Source organism: Trichosurus vulpecula, chromosome 8, assembly GCF_011100635.1.
Source record: "Trichosurus vulpecula isolate mTriVul1 chromosome 8, mTriVul1.pri, whole genome shotgun sequence".
Taxonomy (NCBI): Eukaryota; Metazoa; Chordata; class Mammalia; order Diprotodontia; family Phalangeridae; genus Trichosurus; species Trichosurus vulpecula.
Genome location: NC_050580.1, coordinates 216,186,284 through 216,206,359, shown reverse-complemented (window position 1 = coordinate 216,206,359; position 20,076 = coordinate 216,186,284). Strand labels below are relative to the sequence as shown.

Sequence of the window (20,076 nt, the reverse complement as noted above, 5' to 3'; positions counted from 1 at the left end):
CTATTTTAAAAAATTAAAATACAAAAAGGAGTCACAGTGTAGCACAAACACAGACACTATTAAAAAAAAATGTACGACCCTCATTTCATAAGTTTCTACACTAACCCATGCAACTGTGTGAGAAAACAAAAGCAGTTGAAATACTTTTTTTGGTAACCTGAACTGATAGCAAACTAACCTGCAATGATAATCTTGGGATAGAGGTTAATGGATAAAAGAGGTTAAAAGACTTATTGTTTTTTTAAAAAGTTTTTCTGGACACCGGGGGCAGAGCCAAGATGGTGGCTGGAAAGCAGGGACTAGCATGAGCTCCCCACCAAGTCCCTCCAAAAGCCTATAAAAAATGGCTCTAAACCAATTCTAGAACTGCAGAACCCAGAAAATAGCACAGGGTAGCAAGGCTCCAGCCCAGGACAGCCTGGATGGTCTCTGGGTGAGGTCTATCCCTCACGGGCGGAGCAGAGCCCAGCATGCCCTAGCGCCCTGAATCAGTGAGCTGCAGCAGTTACCAGACTTCTCAACCCACAAACACCAAAGACAACAGAGAAGGTTAGTGGGAAAAGCTGCAGGAGTGGAAGAATTTCCCTGTTCAGCTACTGCCCCGGGGGCAGCGGAGGTGGGGCAGCTACAGAACTACAGCTGCAGTTGCTTCTGGCCCCAGGCCCACCTGGTGGGAGGAATTAAGTGGCTGATCAGAGCAGGAGTGAAGAGCCTGCTGAAGATCTAAGTCCAGTACAGGTTGGGGGTTCTTCGGGAAGGAGGAGTGCTGGTGTGGCAGAGTTGGCGCAGGCTTGGAACATAGTTCTCTTAATTCTACAAGCAGTCATACCCCGCTGAAAAACTCAAGGGTCAAGTGAGTTGGCTGGGAACATGGCCAGGCAGCAAAAACGCACCCAGATTCAGTCTCAGACTTTGGGTTCTTTCTTTGGTGACAAAGAAGACGAAAACATACAGCCAGAAGAAGTCAACAAAGTCAAAGAGCCTACAACAAAAGCCTCCAAGAAAAACATGAACTGGTCTCAGGCCGTGGAAGAATTCAAAAAGGATTTGGAAAAAGCAAGTTAGAGAAGTAGAGGAAAAATTGGGAAGAGAAATGAGAAGGATGTGAGAAAACCATGAAAAACAAGTCAATGACTTGCTGAAGGAGACCCCAAAAAATGCTGAAAAATACACTGAAGAAAACAACACCTTAAAAAACAGACTAACTCAAATGGCAAAAGAGCTCCAAAAAGCCAATGAGGAGAAGAATGCCTTGAAAGGCAGAATTAGCCAAATGGAAAAGGAAGTCCAAAAGACCACTGAAGAAAATACTACCTTAAAAATTAGATTGGAGCAAGTGGAAGCAAGTGACTTTATGAGAAATCAAGATATTATAAAACAGAACCAAAGGAATGAAAAAATGGAAGACAATGTGAAATATCTCATTGGAAAAACCACTGACCTAGAAAATAGATCCAGGAGAGATAATTTAAAAATTATTGGACTACCTGAAAGCCATGATCAAAAAAAAGAGCCTAGATATCATCTTTCAAGAAATTATCAAGGAGAACTGCCCTGATATTCTAGAGCCACAGGGCAAAATACAAATTGAAAGAATCCACCCATCACCTCCTCAAATAGATCCCAAAAAGAAATCTCCTAGGAATATTGTTGCCAAATTCCAGAGCTCCCAGATCAAGCAGAAAATACTGCAAGCAGCCAGAAAAAAACAATTTGAGTATTGTGGAAACACAGTCAGAATAACCCAAGATATAGCAGCCTCTACATTAAGAGATCGAAGGGCTTGGAATACGATATTCTGGAGGTCAATGGAGCTAGGATTAAAACCAAGAATCACCTACCCAGCAAAACTGAGTATCATGCTCCAAGGCAAAATATAAACTTTCAATAAAATAGAGGACTTTCAAGCTTTCTCAGTGAAAAGACCAGAGCTGAATAGAAAATTTGACTTTCAAACCCAAGAATCAAGAGAAACATGAAAAGGTAATCAAGAAAAAGAACGAGAAAAAGAAATTGCAAGGGACTTACTAAAGTTGAACTGTTTTGCTTACACTCCTACATGGAAAGATGATGTGTATGATTCATGAGACCTCAGTATTAGGGTAGCTGAAGGGAATATGCATATGTATATGTGAGTGTGTATGTATGTATATATGTATGTGTGTATATATATATATATATATATATATATACAGAGAGAGAGAGAGAGAGAGAGAGAGAGAGAGAGAGAGAGAGAGGGCACAGGGTGAGTTGAAGATGAAGGGAAGATATCTAAAAGAAATAAAATCAAATTAAGGGATGAGAGAGGAATATATTAAGAGAGGGAGATAGGGAGAGACAGAATGGGGTAAATTATCTCACATAAAAGTGTCAAGAAAAAGCAGTTCTGTAGGAAGAGAAGAGAAGTCAGGTGGGGGGAATGAGTGAATCTTGCTCTCATCAGATTTGACCTGAGGAGGAAATACCATACATACTCAATTGGGTATCTTACCCTACAGGAAAAAAGGAGGAAGAAGATTAAAAAAGGGGGGGCGATGATAGAAGGGAGGGCAGATGGGGGTGGAGGTAATCAAAAACAAACACTTTCAAAAGGGGACAGGGTCAAGGGAGAAAATTCAATAAAGGGGGATAGGTTAGGAAGGAGCAAAATATAGTGAATCTTTCACAACATGAGTATTATGGAAGGGTTATACATAATGATACGCATGTGGCCTATGTTGAATTGCTTGACTTCTTAGGGAGGGTGGGTGGGAAGGGAAGAGGGGAGAGAATTTGGAACTCAAAGTTTTAAAAAAAGATGTCCAAAAACCAAAAAGAAAAGTTTTTGCATGCAACTAGAAAATAAGATACACAGGCAATGGAGCATAGAAATTTATCTTGCCCTACAAGAAAGAAAGGGAAAAGGGGATGGGAGGGGAGTGGGGTGACAGAAGGGAGGGCTGACTGGGGAACAGGGCAACCAGAATATACGCCATCTTGGAGTCGGGGGGGGGAAGGTAGAAATGGGGAGAAAACTTGTAATTCAAACTCTTGTGAAAATGAATGCTGAAAACTAAACATATTAAATAATAAAAAAAAAAGAAAAAAAAGTTTTTTTCTGATTCAGCTTTCTTTATTTTTTAAATAACTGCAGCTGGTGACTTTTGACTCACATCTCCCCACACTGAACTCTTCCCTTAAAAAACACAACACTCAAAGAAAAGGATCCAATATTCTGACTGTATCCAACACAATAATCAATATTCTGTTCCAATAGTTCCCCATATCTTTACCATGAGGATAGAAGTATGTTATATTATCTGGTCTTGGGCAATTTAATATTAACTACTGAGATACGGACTTTATGTTTAATGATCTTTTCATTTAATCCATCATAATCCTATATACTGTACTACTGGTTCTGACTAGTTCACTCTAAATCATTTCACATAAATCTTCCTATTTTTCTCTGAATTCCTCAGTCATCATATCTTTTTCCCTGGGAATTCACCACAACACACTGCAATATTCCACGTTCACAAAGACTTTTAATATATAACACATTTCCCTAAGTTAAATTTTCAGTGTTTGCTGATTAAAAAGTCTACAAAGTAATATTCATAGGACAAAGGACAGGAAGGAAACTTAAAGACCTATTATTATAAACCTTTCATTTTACAAATGAAGAAAAGGGGACCTGTGAATTCAAACCCTTGTTGTTGCTGTTGTTTGTCCTTCATTCTCAAAGAGAACTATGACATCAGGGAGGAGATGCCATGACATGCAAGTGAACTGAATTTAAGTGAGGTAGGGCTGTGCAAAGTCACCAGCCTCACATTCTCCTCCAAAGCCATTAGGGTCCAGTGGCCAGATATAGATCAGGACAACTGGAGATGGCTCCTCACTTAGATAGATTTTTAAGACCAAGGGCTATTCTATTACCTAATGATTTGTCATGATGATGAACATGAAGAATTCAAAGAAGCATAGAAGGAAGATGCATAAACCAAAGCAGAACCAAGAAAACAATGCACATAATTATCACAGTAAGGAAACAAGCACTTATTGAAAGAACACCAACAAAAAGGAAAGAAGACATTGTATAATTACAGTGACAAAGCATGATCTGCAAAAGAAATGAAAAATCGTCTCTTCCTTTGTTTGCTGAATGGGTGAACTACAGATTTGAACACTACATATTCTCTCAGGGATGGTATACTAATGAAATTAGCCACACTTCTTTTTCTTTTCCTTTTTTATTCTTTCTTACCAGGGATGCACTTTGACCACATCCACTTTGGGAGAATGATTCTTGGTATGATAAAGGGACAAAATAGGGAAAAGCCTTGTGATTAAGGGAAATCCTGGATGATTTAACTCAAGATAATTCAGGTTAGCTCCTCCTCTGCAACTTATACTTTTAAAGAGTTCCTAAAGCAATGAAGTTAAGTGAGGAGCCCAAGATCACACAGCCAATATGTCAGAGGTGGAACTTGGACTCAAGTCTCCCTCCTCTAAGTCACTTAACCCCTGTCTGCCTCAGTTTCCTCAGTTATAAAATGGGAAAAATAATGGCATCTACCTCTATGGGTTGTTGAGAGGATTAAATAAGATAAATACTTGTAAAGTATTTAGCACACTGCCTGGAACCTATCAGGCACTAAATAACTGCTTATTTCTTTCCTTGCTTCTTTTTTTTATCTTTGTATCACATTTGTCTCTGACTTAAAGGGTTACAATTAGAATACCAAGTATTACTTTTCTTCCAGTAATTCAATTAATTTGCCTTTAAGTATTTAGATGTTATACCACTATGTGTACAGACATTAAATATTGATATTATTATAATACATATTTTATATCTTTAAGGATATTGTAGTATGTCTATTTATCTTTTTTGACCATGTCTATTTTTACTCCACCTTGTCTGAGATCATGACTGATACTTACATTTGTTTTAGGTCACCTGAGGCATAGTAAGTTCTCCCTAAGTCCAGCAATGTGAGTTATATTTCAAGTATATTTCATATAAAGAGTCTAATGCGCTTGACTTACTAAACCATTCTGATACCCTCTTCCATTTAAGGAAGAAATTCTGCCCATTCATGTTCAAGTTTTTTATTTTTAATTTTGGATTTGCCTCCATCACATCCAATTGCACTTTTTCCTCCATTTCCTCATATAACACCCCCCATCCCCCCAACCTCCCCAATACCTGTTTACCATAAAAAAGGTGACAAAAGAAAGGGGATTTGATCAACATTAGTAACTGATAATTGAAATGATTTGCTCCAACTCCACTGCCTCTTCTATAACGCCCCCCAAAAATGATTTTTCTATTTTCTTTATTTTTAATTTCCTTTTTCTAATCCACCTACCAAGGGTAAAGGTTGATCTGCTTATGTTCATTTCATTGCCAAGTGCATTATTGCTCTTGAAATCTACTCTGCACCCCTTGCCTCTGATTTTCCAAATTGAGTAACTTATTTGTATACTAAATTATTTACACGTGTGTAAATGTGTTCAATCTTCCTTTATCCAGTGTAGATAAGCATTATATTCATGAGATCCTAGCTCCTTCTACTTCTTCTTCATGTTTATGATGTTCTCACACACCCCAATTTTTAGGAAATAATACATCCTTCCCCTTTCTCAATTTCTTCTTTCTGGCTCTGTTCTTTCTTGTTTTTAAACACTCATAATTGAACAAAATCACCTCCAGACCTTATGTTTCTCTTTTTTAATTCATTTTTTGGACCATGAAGAGAGAGGAGATCTGAAGAGACACTTTTATTGCCTTCTATTAAAACATGAGCACTTCTTCAATATTTACTCCAATTGAATTGCTCAACTATACATATATATATGTATATATATGTATGTATATGTGTGTATGTGCATACACACACATCTTTGTAGAGTTCTCTTGTCATCAATATTTGCATTTTAATTTTTAGTTAGTGTAGGCATTCTCATCAGGAATACCCAAAATAGGCCTCTATTAAAGAATCTTTTTCTTCCCTTTTAGAATTATACTTAATCTGGGAGGATAGGCTATTCTTGATTCTGAACTTTTTTTTATTTTGCCTTTTTAATATATTAAAAAACATTTCTCTCCTGAATTATAAGCATTATAAATATTCGTTGCTGCAAAAACCTGTATGTAATGCTGTGATACTTAAACTATTTCTTTTATGCGAGGTCTAACCAGCCTGGTAAAGAGAAGATTCTAGCCTCCCTGACCTAGGCTTTCCAGCATGCACCCAACCTCCTAAAACAACACAGTGTTTATCCTGCTTGCCTTAAAAGGAGGGAAGGAACCTGGGCTACTTGTCCTAATGGGACTATTTCATTACACTCCCAGACCACTTCACATTGACACATTTGTACAGCCCAACCAACTAATTTTGAGCTTCACACACTTGAATGGCTCCAACTCAAAGTCATCACAGCCCTAAGCACCATAACGTATTTGATCTAAAACATCAATAATATGCTCCCACAACATCATACTCACTTCAAATTCCATGCTCTGTCCCCTAATAACTGCTACATTATTCCCATCCCCCTAGCACAAACTCACCTCTAAAGCTCCCCACACCTTCCACTATGTTTTGCGGAATGCTTACTCCATAGGTAAGAAACTTGTTTTACTTTAGACCATTGCCATTCTTAACACTTTCCATATTGTTAAAGTCCCTGGGACCAGACATCTACCTGATGACACAGATTCCCAAACACATTTTTCAGGAGTAGCTATACTTTCACTGCTACTGCTGGCTCAACTGCTAAGCACTGAAACTCTACTGCAGAGAGCACAACTCCAGGCTGGCCACATTGTCTGAATGCCAAAATTATGTTTGCCTAAAAGGCCATTTTATGGAGAACTCATGCAAGGCAAGTGCTTACATAAAGATCAGAAGAAATGGTACAAGGACACTCTGAAGCTCTGTCTGAAGAACTCTGGAATCAATTGTGAGACATGGAAGATACTGGCACAGGACTGTCCAGCATGGCATGCCCACATCAAAGAAGGTGATGTACTCTATGAGCAAAGCACAATTGTAGTAGCTCAAAAGAAATGTGATAGGCACAAATTTGGAGACATCTCCACTTCAAATGTTCATATGGACTATTTGTGCCCAACCTGTGGTAGAGCCTTCCAAGCTGCTCATAATGATCTGACCAGCCACAGTCAGACACACTGTATCTTGACACCAAGATAGTGATGTCATTTTGGTCCTCTTCAAGAACAAAGGGCAACAACCAACCAACTACATCTGTCAGTGCTTTTATATATGTCTTTTAAACCTGTAATTGACTCTTAGACAAACTAACCCCCAAGTACTTGGAGATTCCAAGTGTTTCACAAAATGTGCCATATAAAAAGGGCATAACATTATAGACGAATATGATTCAGAGTAGTAATAGGTAATAAATGAATCATCTATAATTTGGCTAAACAACCTCACCTTAATTGGTGCATGAATTTTCGCAACTAAAAATTAAAATGCTACTTACCTTCTTTATTGTTTATTCAGCATATAGGGCAGCATGTATATCTTAATAATATTCCTTACACTAAGTATTAAGGAACCAGGATTTCCAAATCAACTTCCTATTTAATAGTTTCTACTGAGAAGCAAGAACCAGCAAAATGACATAATCCATCTGGTAAAATCTGTGGTTCTGTTTTGTTTCTTTGTTTTTAAGAAGTATACAGCCAGACACAAGCTTGCTTCATGGAAAGTAGCATTTCCATCAGTCACAAAAGTCAAACTCCTTAGTTTAAATACTCACTTGGATACAGATGGTAATGTTGTTGAGACACTTATCCAGACCTGCATAATACCTTTTGACAAAATATGTTTCCTGGCTCATTTCTCGCAAAAGTTTTTCAAGGCATATAGCAGACATCAAGTATATCTACCCTTTTAATGGCAAAATGCCCAAATTCTATATTTTTCCTGGCTTACTGCTAACTAAATAAAGCCCCAGTTTTTTAAAGCACACTTGTGGAGCTGAAAATGAACAGCTACTTCACTCTAGCTGCCAATGACGACTTTAATGCACATTAATGCAACCCAGAGTCACTCTCAATAAATATGTAAAAGCCACAGAACAAAAAAACTGAGTTTACCCACCCAAAGTAGCAATAGAGCAGGATCTTTGCCTTGTAAAGCAATGTTAATTCCAAATAAGTACAATTATATAAAGCAGGTTCAAAACATATCCAGGAAAACAAGAAGCGCATCTTAGCTTCTCAGAAATTAAAAATACCACTGAATAAAAGATTACTTACCCAAGCCTTCCTAGCATCTCCAGGGGAGGAACTTGGGGCCCACATGTCTCTATCTGTAATGGTTGGTATTCATATAGAGCTTCCTCAAGCTTTTGAAGAGGGGCTAACGAAATATGCTGGCCCTGTTAGAAAAAAAGGAAGAAAATGGATGACTTTTAATGTTAGATTTCTAATGCTGGTTACTTTAAGTTGGTAATATTTGCTTTGGATAAAATAAAGACATTAAAAACATTAATCATTATAGCTATCGCTTCACTCCTACATAACTTCCTTATTAGGACTTAAATAATATATAACATTTTGTTTGGGATAGAAAAAAATTTTGGGAGGGGCAGAGTATTAAATAAAGACAAATTTATACACAAATCATATAATTTTCTCAATGTCAATCATTGAGTTACACTTATCACAAATATTTTAGAGTAAACAAAGATTTCCTCAAAGGCCAGTAGGAAAAAGGATAATATTTTTGTGATTCTGTGCAAACTTTCAAAAGCTCACATTGTATGTGGGGGAGGAGGGTATGGGCACATGCTAATGGGTCTTTTATAAGGATAGGGAATATCCTGTAATTTCACTGGTATAAGGAGCTCCAGATAAAAAAATTCTATCAAAAAACATAGATCAGCACAGAGATATAAAACTAAAATCAAAATGGATCCCTACAGGTCACAAACTGACTTAGAAAAACACAAATTAACATTATCTATACTTTATCATATATTCATTTATTTTGCTAAACATTTCCCAATTACATTTCAATCTGGTTCTCAACATAACTAGGTTTTGCAGTAACTGGGCTAAGAGTCTGATACCTCTATCCTAAAGCGCGAAGAAGTCTTGGCAAAGGGCATGTCACAGGGGAGGTGTGACCTCAGGAACTCTTGGTTCCAAGGCCACATTTCTTTTTGAGTTTTTTACAGCAGACTGGAATTAACTGTTTGAAGAAAGTACAATCCGAATGTGACTAAATTGTAGGTGGAAACATAAAATTTTAATTCTATATGCAGCTCTTTAAAAAAATCTTTTTAAACACATCTGAACTAATGGTTCAAACATTTAACTCCCACATCATCCCAGAGATTCTCAACCCATATACATTACTGTCTAAATACAACTGGTCCCCTGCTGACCTCTTCCTTATTCTCATCTCCCTCAACTCCAAAAACATTCCAATCTGAAGGAATTCACATCTTCCACCATGTCCTCTGCAATGCTTGCTCTATAGGTAACAAACTTGCTTTCATCTTAGACCACTGCCACTCTTAACATTTTCCATGTTCTTAAACTCCCTGGGACCAAACATCCTCCTGATGACAGATTTCCAAACATACTGTTCAGTTGTGGCTACACATTCACTCCTACTTCCCGACTCACTGGTTGAGGTGAGGGAGACCCCCACTGCCACTTCTAGGTTCTCCCTTAACACCATCATTACCACTAACCTCTCCACCTTTGTGGTTCCTTCAATTCATACCTATTGCCCAACTGAGATTCTGGTGGCTGTTCTCTACCTACCTCTAGGACATTCTCCTTCCCTCCTCAATGAGTATATTGCCTGACCCACAATTTCTCTCAACTCCCCAAATTCCTGTGGTAATACTAGGGGGACATCAACATGATAAAGATATATCCTCAAATAACCTAACCTCCCAGTTTCTTACCTTATTAACTTCTCTTGAATGACTTCTCTACCCCACCATAGCTACACCCTTATCTTCCTTCCCATCACCCACATTTATTCCATTTCCACACTCAGAATTCTGAAATTCCTTTATCTGATCATGACCTGTTGTCATTCCACCTCTCCTTCTTCTTTGTAATACCCAAAACTTGTTCTTCATCCTCACTGTGACCTCTGACTTTTGACCTCTCAATTCTGTCCAAAGCTATCACTTGAGAGCTCTGCACTGTCCCCTGCTCCCCATCTTGAACCCTGTGTGAAACAGTTCAGCTCTATAATGTCCTCTTCTCTCAAGTGCCTTACCCTTCGCTTACTGCTAAAGCTGCCCTGCCAAGCCTCAGCCCTGGATCATCTGTTTCTTTGCTCTTACACACTGCTGCTGAACAAAACTGCAGAAAATCACAAAACCAAGCTAACTGGCTTCACTACAAATTTATGGTACATAACCTCAACTACATCTAGGTGGCACACTGGATAGAGTGCTTGACCTGGAGTCAGGGAGATGCCTTCTCCTGAGTTCAAATCCAGACTCAGACATTTATTAGCTGTGTGATTCTGGGCAAGTCGCTTAACCCTGGTTACCTAAATTTCCTCAACAGGAAAATGATCTGGAGAAGTTCGATTGGTATGGCACTAAATAAATAAATTAGGTAAAATTGTCATTTTTATTATATTAGCTTGGCCTAACCATGAGCAACTGATATTTTTCCATTTATTTAGATCTGACTTTATTTGTGTGAAAAGTGTTTCCTAATTACATTCATACAGGCCCTGTGTTTGCCTTGGCAGGGAGACTCCCCAATATTTTATAGTGTCTATGGTAACTTTAAATGGAATTTCTTTTTCTATCTCTTGCTGTTGGGCTTTATTAGGGATGTGCAGAAATGCTGAGAATTTATGTGGGTTTATTTTATATCCTGCAACTTTGCTAAAGTTGTTTATTATTTCAAGTAGCTTTTTTACTTAATTCTCTAAGATTCTCTAAGTAAATCATCATATCATCTGCAAAAAGTGCTAATTTAGTTTCTTCTTTGCCTATCCTAATTCCTTCAATTCCTTTTTCTTGTCTTATTGCTACAGCTAATATTTCTACTATCAAATTGAATAATAGGGATGATAATGGACAACCTTGTTTCACCCCTGATCTTACTGGGAATGCATCTAGTTTATCCCCATTACAAATAATGCTTGTCGATGGTTTTAGGCAGATGCTATTTATAATCTTAAGGAAGGCTCCCATTTATTTCTATGCTTTCTAGTGTTTTTAATAGCAATGGGTGTTGTATTTTGTCAAAGGCTTTTTCTGCATCTATTGAGATGATCATATGGTTTCTGCTAGTTTTGTTGTTGATATGATCGATTATGCTGATCGTTTTCCTAATATTGAACCAGCCTTGCATTCCTGTAATAAATCCTACCTGGTCATAGCGAATTATTCTCGTGATAAGTTGCTGCAATCTTTTTGCTAATGTTTTAGTTAAAATTTTTGCATCAATATTCATTAGGGAAATTGGTCTATAATTTTCTTTCTCTGGTTTGACTCTTCCTAGTTTAGGTATTAGTACCATATTTGTGTCATAAAAAGAATTTGGTAGGACTCCTTCTTCACCTATTTTCCCAAATAGTCTATAAAGTATAGGAATTAATTGTTCTTTAAATGTTTGATAGAATTCACATGTAAAACCATCTGGCCCTGGATATTTTTTCCTAGGGAGTTCATTGATGGATTGCTCAATTTCTTTTGCTGAGATGGGGTTATTTAGGTACTTTACTTCCTCTTCTGTTAACCTGAGCAATTTATATTTTTGTAAATATTCATCCACATCAGTTGCTCATAGTTAGGCTGAGCTAATATATTAAAAATAACAATTTTAACTAAATTAATTTATTAATTCAGCACCATACCAATTGAACTACCAAAAATTATTTTACAGAGCTGGATAAAATAATAACAAAATTCATCTGGAAGAACAAGAGGTCTAGAATATCTAGGGAACTAATGAAAGAAACGCTAGGGAAGGTAGCCTAGCGATATCAGATATTAAACTGTACTATAAAGCAGCAGTCATCAAAACTACCTGGTACTGGCTAAGAAACAGAGTCGCGGATCAGTGGAATAGGTTAGGTACACAAGACGCAGTAGTCAATGACTATAGCAATCTACTCTTTGATAAACCCAAAGGATCCAGGTTCTGGGCTAAGAATTCACTATTTCACAAAAACTGCTGGGAAAATTGGAAAATGGCAGGGCAAAAATTGGGCATAGACCAATATCTCACACCATATACCAAAATAAAATAAAAAATGGGTTCATGAGTTAGGAATAAAGGCTGATACTATCAGCAATTTGGGAGAGCAAGGAATAGTTTACCTGTCGGGTTTATGGGAAAGGGAAGAATTCATGACACAACAAGAGATACAGAGCATTACAAAATGCAAAATGGATAATTTTGATTATGTTAAACTGAAATGTTTTTTGTATAAAAAAAAAGCCAATGCAACAAAGATTAGGAGGGAAGCAGAAAATTGGGAGAAAATCTTTACAGCTAGTGTCTATGATAAAGGCCTCATCTCTAAAATACACAGGCAACCGAGCCAAATTTATAGGAATACAACTCATTCCCCAATTCAGAAAGGATATGAACAGGTAGTTTTCAGAGGAAGAAATTAAAGATATCTATAGGCATATGAAAAAATGCTCTAAATCACTAGAGAAATGCAAATCAAAACAACTCTGAGGTACCACATCTCTCCTGTAAGATTGGCTAAAATAACAAAACAGGAAAATGATAAATGCTGAAGAGGATGTGGGAAAATTGGAACACTGTTACGTTGCTGGTGGAGTTGTGAACTGATCCAGCCATTCTGGAGAGCAATTTGGAACTGTGCCCAAAAAGGCTATAAAAATGTTCATACCCTTTAACCCAGCAATACCACTTCTAGGGTTGTATCCCAAAGAGATCACACAAGTGGGAAAAAGACCCATATGTACAAAAATATTTATAGCGGCTCTTTTTGTAGTAGCAAAGAATTGGAAATCAAGGGGATGCCCATCAATTGGGGAATGGCTGAACAAGTTGTGGTATATGTATGTAATGGAATACTATTGTGCAATAAGAAATGGGAAAGATACAGACTTCATGATAACCTGGAAAAACCTACACAATATAATGCTGAGTAAGTGGAGCAGAACGAGGAGAACATTACACACAACCACAGATATATGGATTCTGTGATGACTAACCTTGATAGACTTCACTCTTCTCAGCAATACAAGGTTCAAATACAACTCCAAAGGACTTGTGATGGAGAGAGCTATCTACATCCAGAGAAAGAACTATGGAGTCTGAATGCAGATTGAGGCAAGCTGTTTGCTCTCCTTTTTTTTCTTTTGTTTTTTTGGTTTTGTTCCTTCTTTCTCATGATTCATTCCATTCATCATAATTCCTCTTTACAACTTGGCTATTGTGTAAATAAGTTCAATGGGAAGGTGTATGTAGAAGATATATCAGATTCCATGCTATCTTGGGGAGGGAGGGGGAGAGAGGGGGAAGAAAATCTAGAACTCAAAACCATGTGGAACTGAGTGTTGTAAACTAAAAATAAGAAATCTTAATTAAAAAAAAAAGAAATATTGGGGCCACTGTCTCACAGCTGTTGATCTATTTGGAGGGTTTTTTGTGTCCATATTTGCATTTCTCTCACAGATTCTCAGACTCTGTGTCAGGGTAAGAGTTTGCAATTATGCACACAAAGCTTACAAGAAAATAACTTGGCTGGCACTGGGAAATCTATCTTTCTGTCTTTCATTAATAAACTTTTCCTGGGAAAAAAAATGACCTGGAGAAGGAAATGGCAAACCACTCCAGTATCTTTAACAAAAAAAACCCAAATTGGGTCACATTGAGTTGGACTTGACTGAAAAAACAAAACAGCAGCAGCAGCAGCAGCAGCAGCAGCAGCAACAAACATCAACTGAGCCCTCACTGCTGCAAGGCAATCCTTTTACAACTCCCTGACTCAATTATCACACTCACCACAGTGGCTTTTCCAAACATTTTCATTCCTTCTCAAACCTCCCACAGTTCCCAAACATACCCTCTCAGCTAAAAGCCTTGCCTCACATTTCACTGAAATAACCAAGCCCATTCTCTGAGAGCTCTCTCTTCTCCCATTCTTGTCACATACCACAAAGATGCCTTCTGCTACTTTCTCCTCCACCCTTTTCTCATCAGAAAATGTGACCCTTCCCCTTGCCAAGGTAAACCCCTGTACAGGCTACTTCCCTACTGCCTATAAATGCATCCCATATGTCCCCCACCTTCAAAAAAATCCTCACTTGACCCATCCTTCCCTGCTGGCTATCTTCCTCTATCACTCTTCTTTTTGTGGCTAAACACCTTCCAGCTATAAACTATGCCTCTGCTTTTTTTTCTCTCACTCTTTTCTTAAATCTCTGACTTCCAGCTTTATCAGTCAACCAAAATTTCTCTTCTCCAAAGTTATCAACTGCAAAATCCACTGACTTTTTTTCAGTCCTCATCCTTCTTGACCTCTCTGCAGCCTCTGACATCGTCAACTGATCACCCTCTTCTCCGGGATACTCTCTTCTCTCCAGGTTTTCATGACACTGCTCTCTTCTGTTTTCCTTTTGCCTATTGTAGTGTTCCTTCTCAATTTCCTTTGATAGATCTTAATCCAAGTCTCATCCACTAACTATGGATGTCTCCCAGCACTCTGTCAGAGACCCCTCTACTCTTCTCCCTCTTTAGTATTTCACTTTGTGATCTCATCAATCAGGTTGCATGATGTTTCCTATAGAAGCACTTATTTGTTGAAGTGGATAGAGGGCTAAACCTGGAATCTAGAAAAATTGAATTTAAATCTGGTCTCAGACCGTTCCTAGCTGTGTGACCCTAGGAAATCCTTTAGCATCTGTCTGCCTCAGTTTCCTCAACTCTAATATAGGGATAAGAATAGCACCTTTCTCCCAAATTTGTTGTGAGGATCAACTGAGATAATATTTGTAAAGTACTTGGTTGAATGCCTAGAACATGGTATACATTTAATGAATGCTTCCTGGCTTGCATCCTTCCTTCTTTCCATAGATCTATCATCTCCATACACTGGATTCTCTAATTCATTTGTTCAGTCCTTACTTCTTTCTTGTCCTAGAGTTTTCCATTTCCAAATGCATTAGACATCTCAAAATGGATACCTCATAGATACCTTAAGCACAACACGTCTAAAACTAAACTCATTATTGTTCCCCCAAACCCTCCCCTCTTCCCAACTTTCCTATTACTGTTAAGGGCATCACAATCCTCCCAGCCACCCAAGATTGCAAGCCAAGTGTCATCTTGTATTCCTCACTCTTGACCCCAATACGCAATCTTGTTGCCAAGTCGCACATATGTCCTCTTGTTTAGTTTGCCACTGCCTCCACCCTAGTGCAGGATCTCAGCTCACTCTTGGTCTACTGAAATGTCCCATTGGTTGGTTTCTCTGCCTCATATCTCTCCCTGCTACAATATATCCTCCATTCAGATGTTAAATTCATCTGCCTAAAGTCAAAGCCTAACTATGTTATACCCCCATTTGTTTAGCTCACTGGTTCCTTATTGCCCCCAGGATCAAATATAAAATATGCTTTGTTTGGCTTATAAAGTCCCTCATAACCTGTCCCCTTCCTAATTTTCCTGTTTTCTTACCCTTCAAATTCCCTACCCACTACCACGTATTCTGTGATCCACTGACACTGGCCTCCTTCTTACTCCTCAAACAAGACATTCCATCTCCAGACTTAGACCATTTTCACTGGTTGCCCCTTATGTCTAGAACTCTTTTCCCTTCTCATCTCTGCCCCCTAGCTTCCCTGCTTCCTTCAATTCTCAGTTAAAGTCCCACCTTCTGCAAGAACCTTTTCATGATGCCTAGTAATGCTAGTGCTTTCCTTCTTTTGATTATATCCAATTTATCCTGTCTATATCTTGTTTGTACATAGGTGTTTGAATGTGATCTCTCCCATTAGAGCTTCTTATGAACAGGGACTGTCTTTGCCTATCTTTGTAATCTTAGAACTTAGCACTGTGCCTGACACATAGTAGATACATAATAAATGCTACCTGACTAAGAAGTTGATCTAGAACTTTTTTCCAAGTGTATTTAACAAATATTTAGTAAGTACTTCACGTGTACAATGCAATCACTATTCTAGGCATTGAGATACAAGGATAATATACATGGCACAGTCTCTACACTCCAGAAAATTATAATTTAGTAGGCAGAACAACAGAAATACCTAATAATAAATAATACGAAAAGAACAAAAGAAGATACTTATAATATATCAATCATATTATGACAAATACATAGAAGAAAAACATTAAGATGGCATGAGAAATTCAAGGAAAAAGAGATTACTGATAGCTAAGAAGTTTAGAACTGGGGAGATATATGGCCTCCTTTCTCCATAAAGTGAGAGAGAATGAAGTCTGAATGGGATGATGTAGGTGGTTTAGGAGAACAAAAGTTCTAAATACCAGCTATCGGTAGTGATAACCCAGTATGTCAATCAAAATGGGGGAAGGGAAAGGAAACAACTATTTATTAAGAGCCTATTATAAACCAGACACCATACTAGGAACTTTACAAAAATTATTCCATTTGATCCTCATGACAACTCTGGGAAGCAGATGCTATTATTGAAAGATGAAGGCTGTGACTTCCCCAGTCACACAGGTGGTAAATATTCCAGACTGAATTTGAACTCAGGTCTTCCTGACTACAGGCCAGTGCTCCATCTACTATGCCACCTAGCTGCCCAAATAAAAGGACTGTAATGCCAAAGTGAGGGCTTTTAAGAGGTGAAAGAAAAGGAGAGGTGAAGAGAATATACCAGTGTAAAAAGGAAGAAGAAGGGGTGGAACTTATATTTCTCATAATTGGCCTGTACAAAAAGAAGATTTTTCAAACATGAAGCGGGGCTGGGAGGATAGGAGATAGAGACAGGGAAAAGAGGGTATAAAATGAACCTCAGTCTTATCTGAACCAGAAAAAGCAGGGTATCTCTCTCTCTCTCTCTCTCTCTCTCTCTCTCTCTCTCTCTCTCTCTCTCTCTCTCTCTCTCTCTCTCTCTCTCATTCTGTCTCTCTCCCTTCCTCCCCCACCCCTTCCCCTCCCCCAGCCAACCCTGGCAACAGGTGGGGATAGGGAGAATGGGGTTAACAGGGAAGACAATACCAGAGAGGAAATATTCTCAAGGAAAAATAAAGCTCCTGATCTTGAAGGGGGGATTAAAAGAAAAAAAGGAATGAACTGGAAACTAAGAAAGTACATATCAACTAGGGAATGCTAAATAAACTATGCTATATTAATATAAGGGAATATTCTTATATCATAATAAATGACAAGAAAGGCTAGTCTACAGAATTTTAGGAAGTATCAACAGATACAGAGAAAAGTGAGTTGAAGAAGGCAAACAATTTATGCACTGTCAACTTTTATCATAACAATGATTAATCACATCTCCAAAGGACATATGATGAAGAATGTTAGCCACCTCCTACTAGAGATGTGACAGACTCAAGGTATAGATACATACACACACACACACATACATACACACACACACGTATAGATGTGCGTACATATATATACATACATATCTATATTTATTTTATTGTATATGACTATTATGTGAATTTTTTTGCATGGCTATATTTATTTGATACAAAATATTTTTTTCATTTGTTTTTAATTGGGGAAGAGGGACTAGTAAGGACATGGGGGTAGTAATAATCATCTACACCACCCCATGGCGGGAAAAAAGCTATTGCAATATTTTCTAAATGTAGAAGAAACAAGATAGCTTTGAAAGAAATGTGTTGAATTTATTATATACTAGCCAAACAATAAGCAGAATAGAGCTTCATGGTTTCACAATTTTTGTGTCCTACTTTGTAAATAGAAATGCTTGTGAATTTTTTTGTGAATAAGTTATAAGAATAAAAAAAAAATTCATTTTTAAAAAAACTTCCCCAAAGTCTTAAATGATAAATTCTGCAGCTCTTCTCAGTCGCTTGGTTTCAGAAACAGCAGAAAGTAGGTAACTGTTTCTATCTACTTAAGTTATTTCTCCTTCTTGTCTTAATGCCTTAAAACTGTGTTTCCTAAAGGTCAGCTCTTGCTTCTTTTCTCCCTACATTGACTTTCATGGAAATCTCTTTTTCTTCCATGTCTCTAGCACTATGATGAAGACACCCAAATCTCTATCTCTAGCCTTGATCTCTCTTCTAAACTCCAGAACCACACATTTTTTTAACATGACTGGAATTTTTAAAATTTTTTATATTTTATCTTTAAACACCACTATTATTTCTACATTCCTCCTCCTGTTTCCCCAAATAGTTTTCTCTTTTAACTATAAAGTACAGCTAAGCCAACACACTGATCCCCTTCTGATAATATGTCCATTTCCCACTTGGAATTTATCACCTCTCTACTGAGAGAATGAGATATGTTGCATTGTAGGTCTTCTGAAAGATCAGACTGATCAATATATTGACTTCTGATATCTTTTAGTGCTGACTTCCTTTACCTCGCTGTGGTTGTGGTATACAATGTCCTCTTGCAGACTCACACCTCCAACGGTATATGTGACATACACTTCAAACCCAGTGTAGCTAAAATTTAACTTATAATCTTCTACCCTAAAAATAATCCCGCTTGTGATCTATTAATTGTGTCTGTGGTACCACCATTCAAAGAGATACCAAGTTCAAACCATTGTATGATCAAAGATTCTTACTGGTCCCTCATCTACCACATGAGATAAGATGCCAAATTCCACTGATCTCACTTTCTCCTAACAATAGCAAGCAGCAGCATAGTAGCAATTATTGGCATTAACATAACACTTTAAGATTTGAAACTAAATTAACAAATATTATGTCATCTGATTCCCAATAGCCCTTTAATGAAGGTACTACAAGTATTATTCCCAATTATCAGATGAGGAAACAGGTTTAGAAAGGAGAAATGAGAAATGAACTAAATAGTCCAGCACTTAATACATTGGAGAATATGAACTACATGAAGATCTTCCTATTTGACAAACTGCGGGGAAAGCTAGAAAGCTAGCTGGTAGAAATTAGGCTATGCCATCTTATACCATATACTACAATACAGACATATTACCTGACTATTAATGCCCATCCATTTAAAAAATTAGAAGAGAATGAGACCAAGTATCTTTGTCACCTATAATTCAGGAAGAGTTTTTAACCAAAATAGATAATTTCAATTCCATGAAATTGAAGAGCTTTTGTGCAAACAAAATCAATGCATCAAATAGCTCTGATAATACTCTAATACCGAAAATATATAAGGAATAAACACAAATATATAAGATCAAGAACTTTCTCAGTGGAGAATTGGATAAAGGATATAAAGTATCAAAAGAAGAACTGCAAACTGTTGCTATTAACAACCATGTGAAAGATAATCGTAGAAATTCAACTTAGAAACAACTCTGAGGTTTCGCTTCCCACTCAGCAAAGTGGCAAAGATTACGAGGGATGGAAATAGTCAAAAATGAGAAGGGATACAGAAATAAAAGCACATTAACACATTGTTGGGAGAGCTGTGAATTGGTCCAATCTTTCTTAAAAGCAACTTGGAATTATGCTGTGAAGGTGAAAAAATAGCCATATCCATTGGCCCAGGGATTCCTCTGATAGCCAAGAGGATTAATAACAACAAAAAAAAATTTTTAAAAGAAGTTCCACATATCAGCACTTCTCATTAAAGAAAAGAACTGAAGACAAGACTAATTAAGGAATGGCTAAATAAAATGTGGTATATGCAAGTAATGGAATATTACAAAGTATAAATATAAAGGATTTTGAGATGCATGGACATGTTTACATGAACTGATGCAGAGTGAAATAGGCAGAAAACTCTATGCAATGATAATATACAAGAAAAGAACAATAATAACAACAAAAAGAAAAACTTCTCTTACAGAAGTTTGGGGGTGGGGTCACTGTTTTTTCAGATCTAAGATCTATGATCATGAAGAACTATGAGTCTGGAACACTGCTTATACTTT

General features: G+C 37.4%; 1 protein-coding gene across 1 annotated transcript in view; it reads right to left on the bottom strand.

The window, feature by feature from the left end:
* Positions 1-20,076, bottom strand: part of MNAT1 (MNAT1 component of CDK activating kinase) — a 279,537-nt gene that overhangs the window by 83,566 nt on the left and 175,895 nt on the right. Inside the window, exon 7 of the mRNA XM_036735550.1 lies at positions 8,282-8,403. Within this exon, the coding sequence (XP_036591445.1) occupies positions 8,282-8,403 (122 nt within the window). The remainder of the gene's footprint in view (positions 1-8,281; positions 8,404-20,076) is intronic.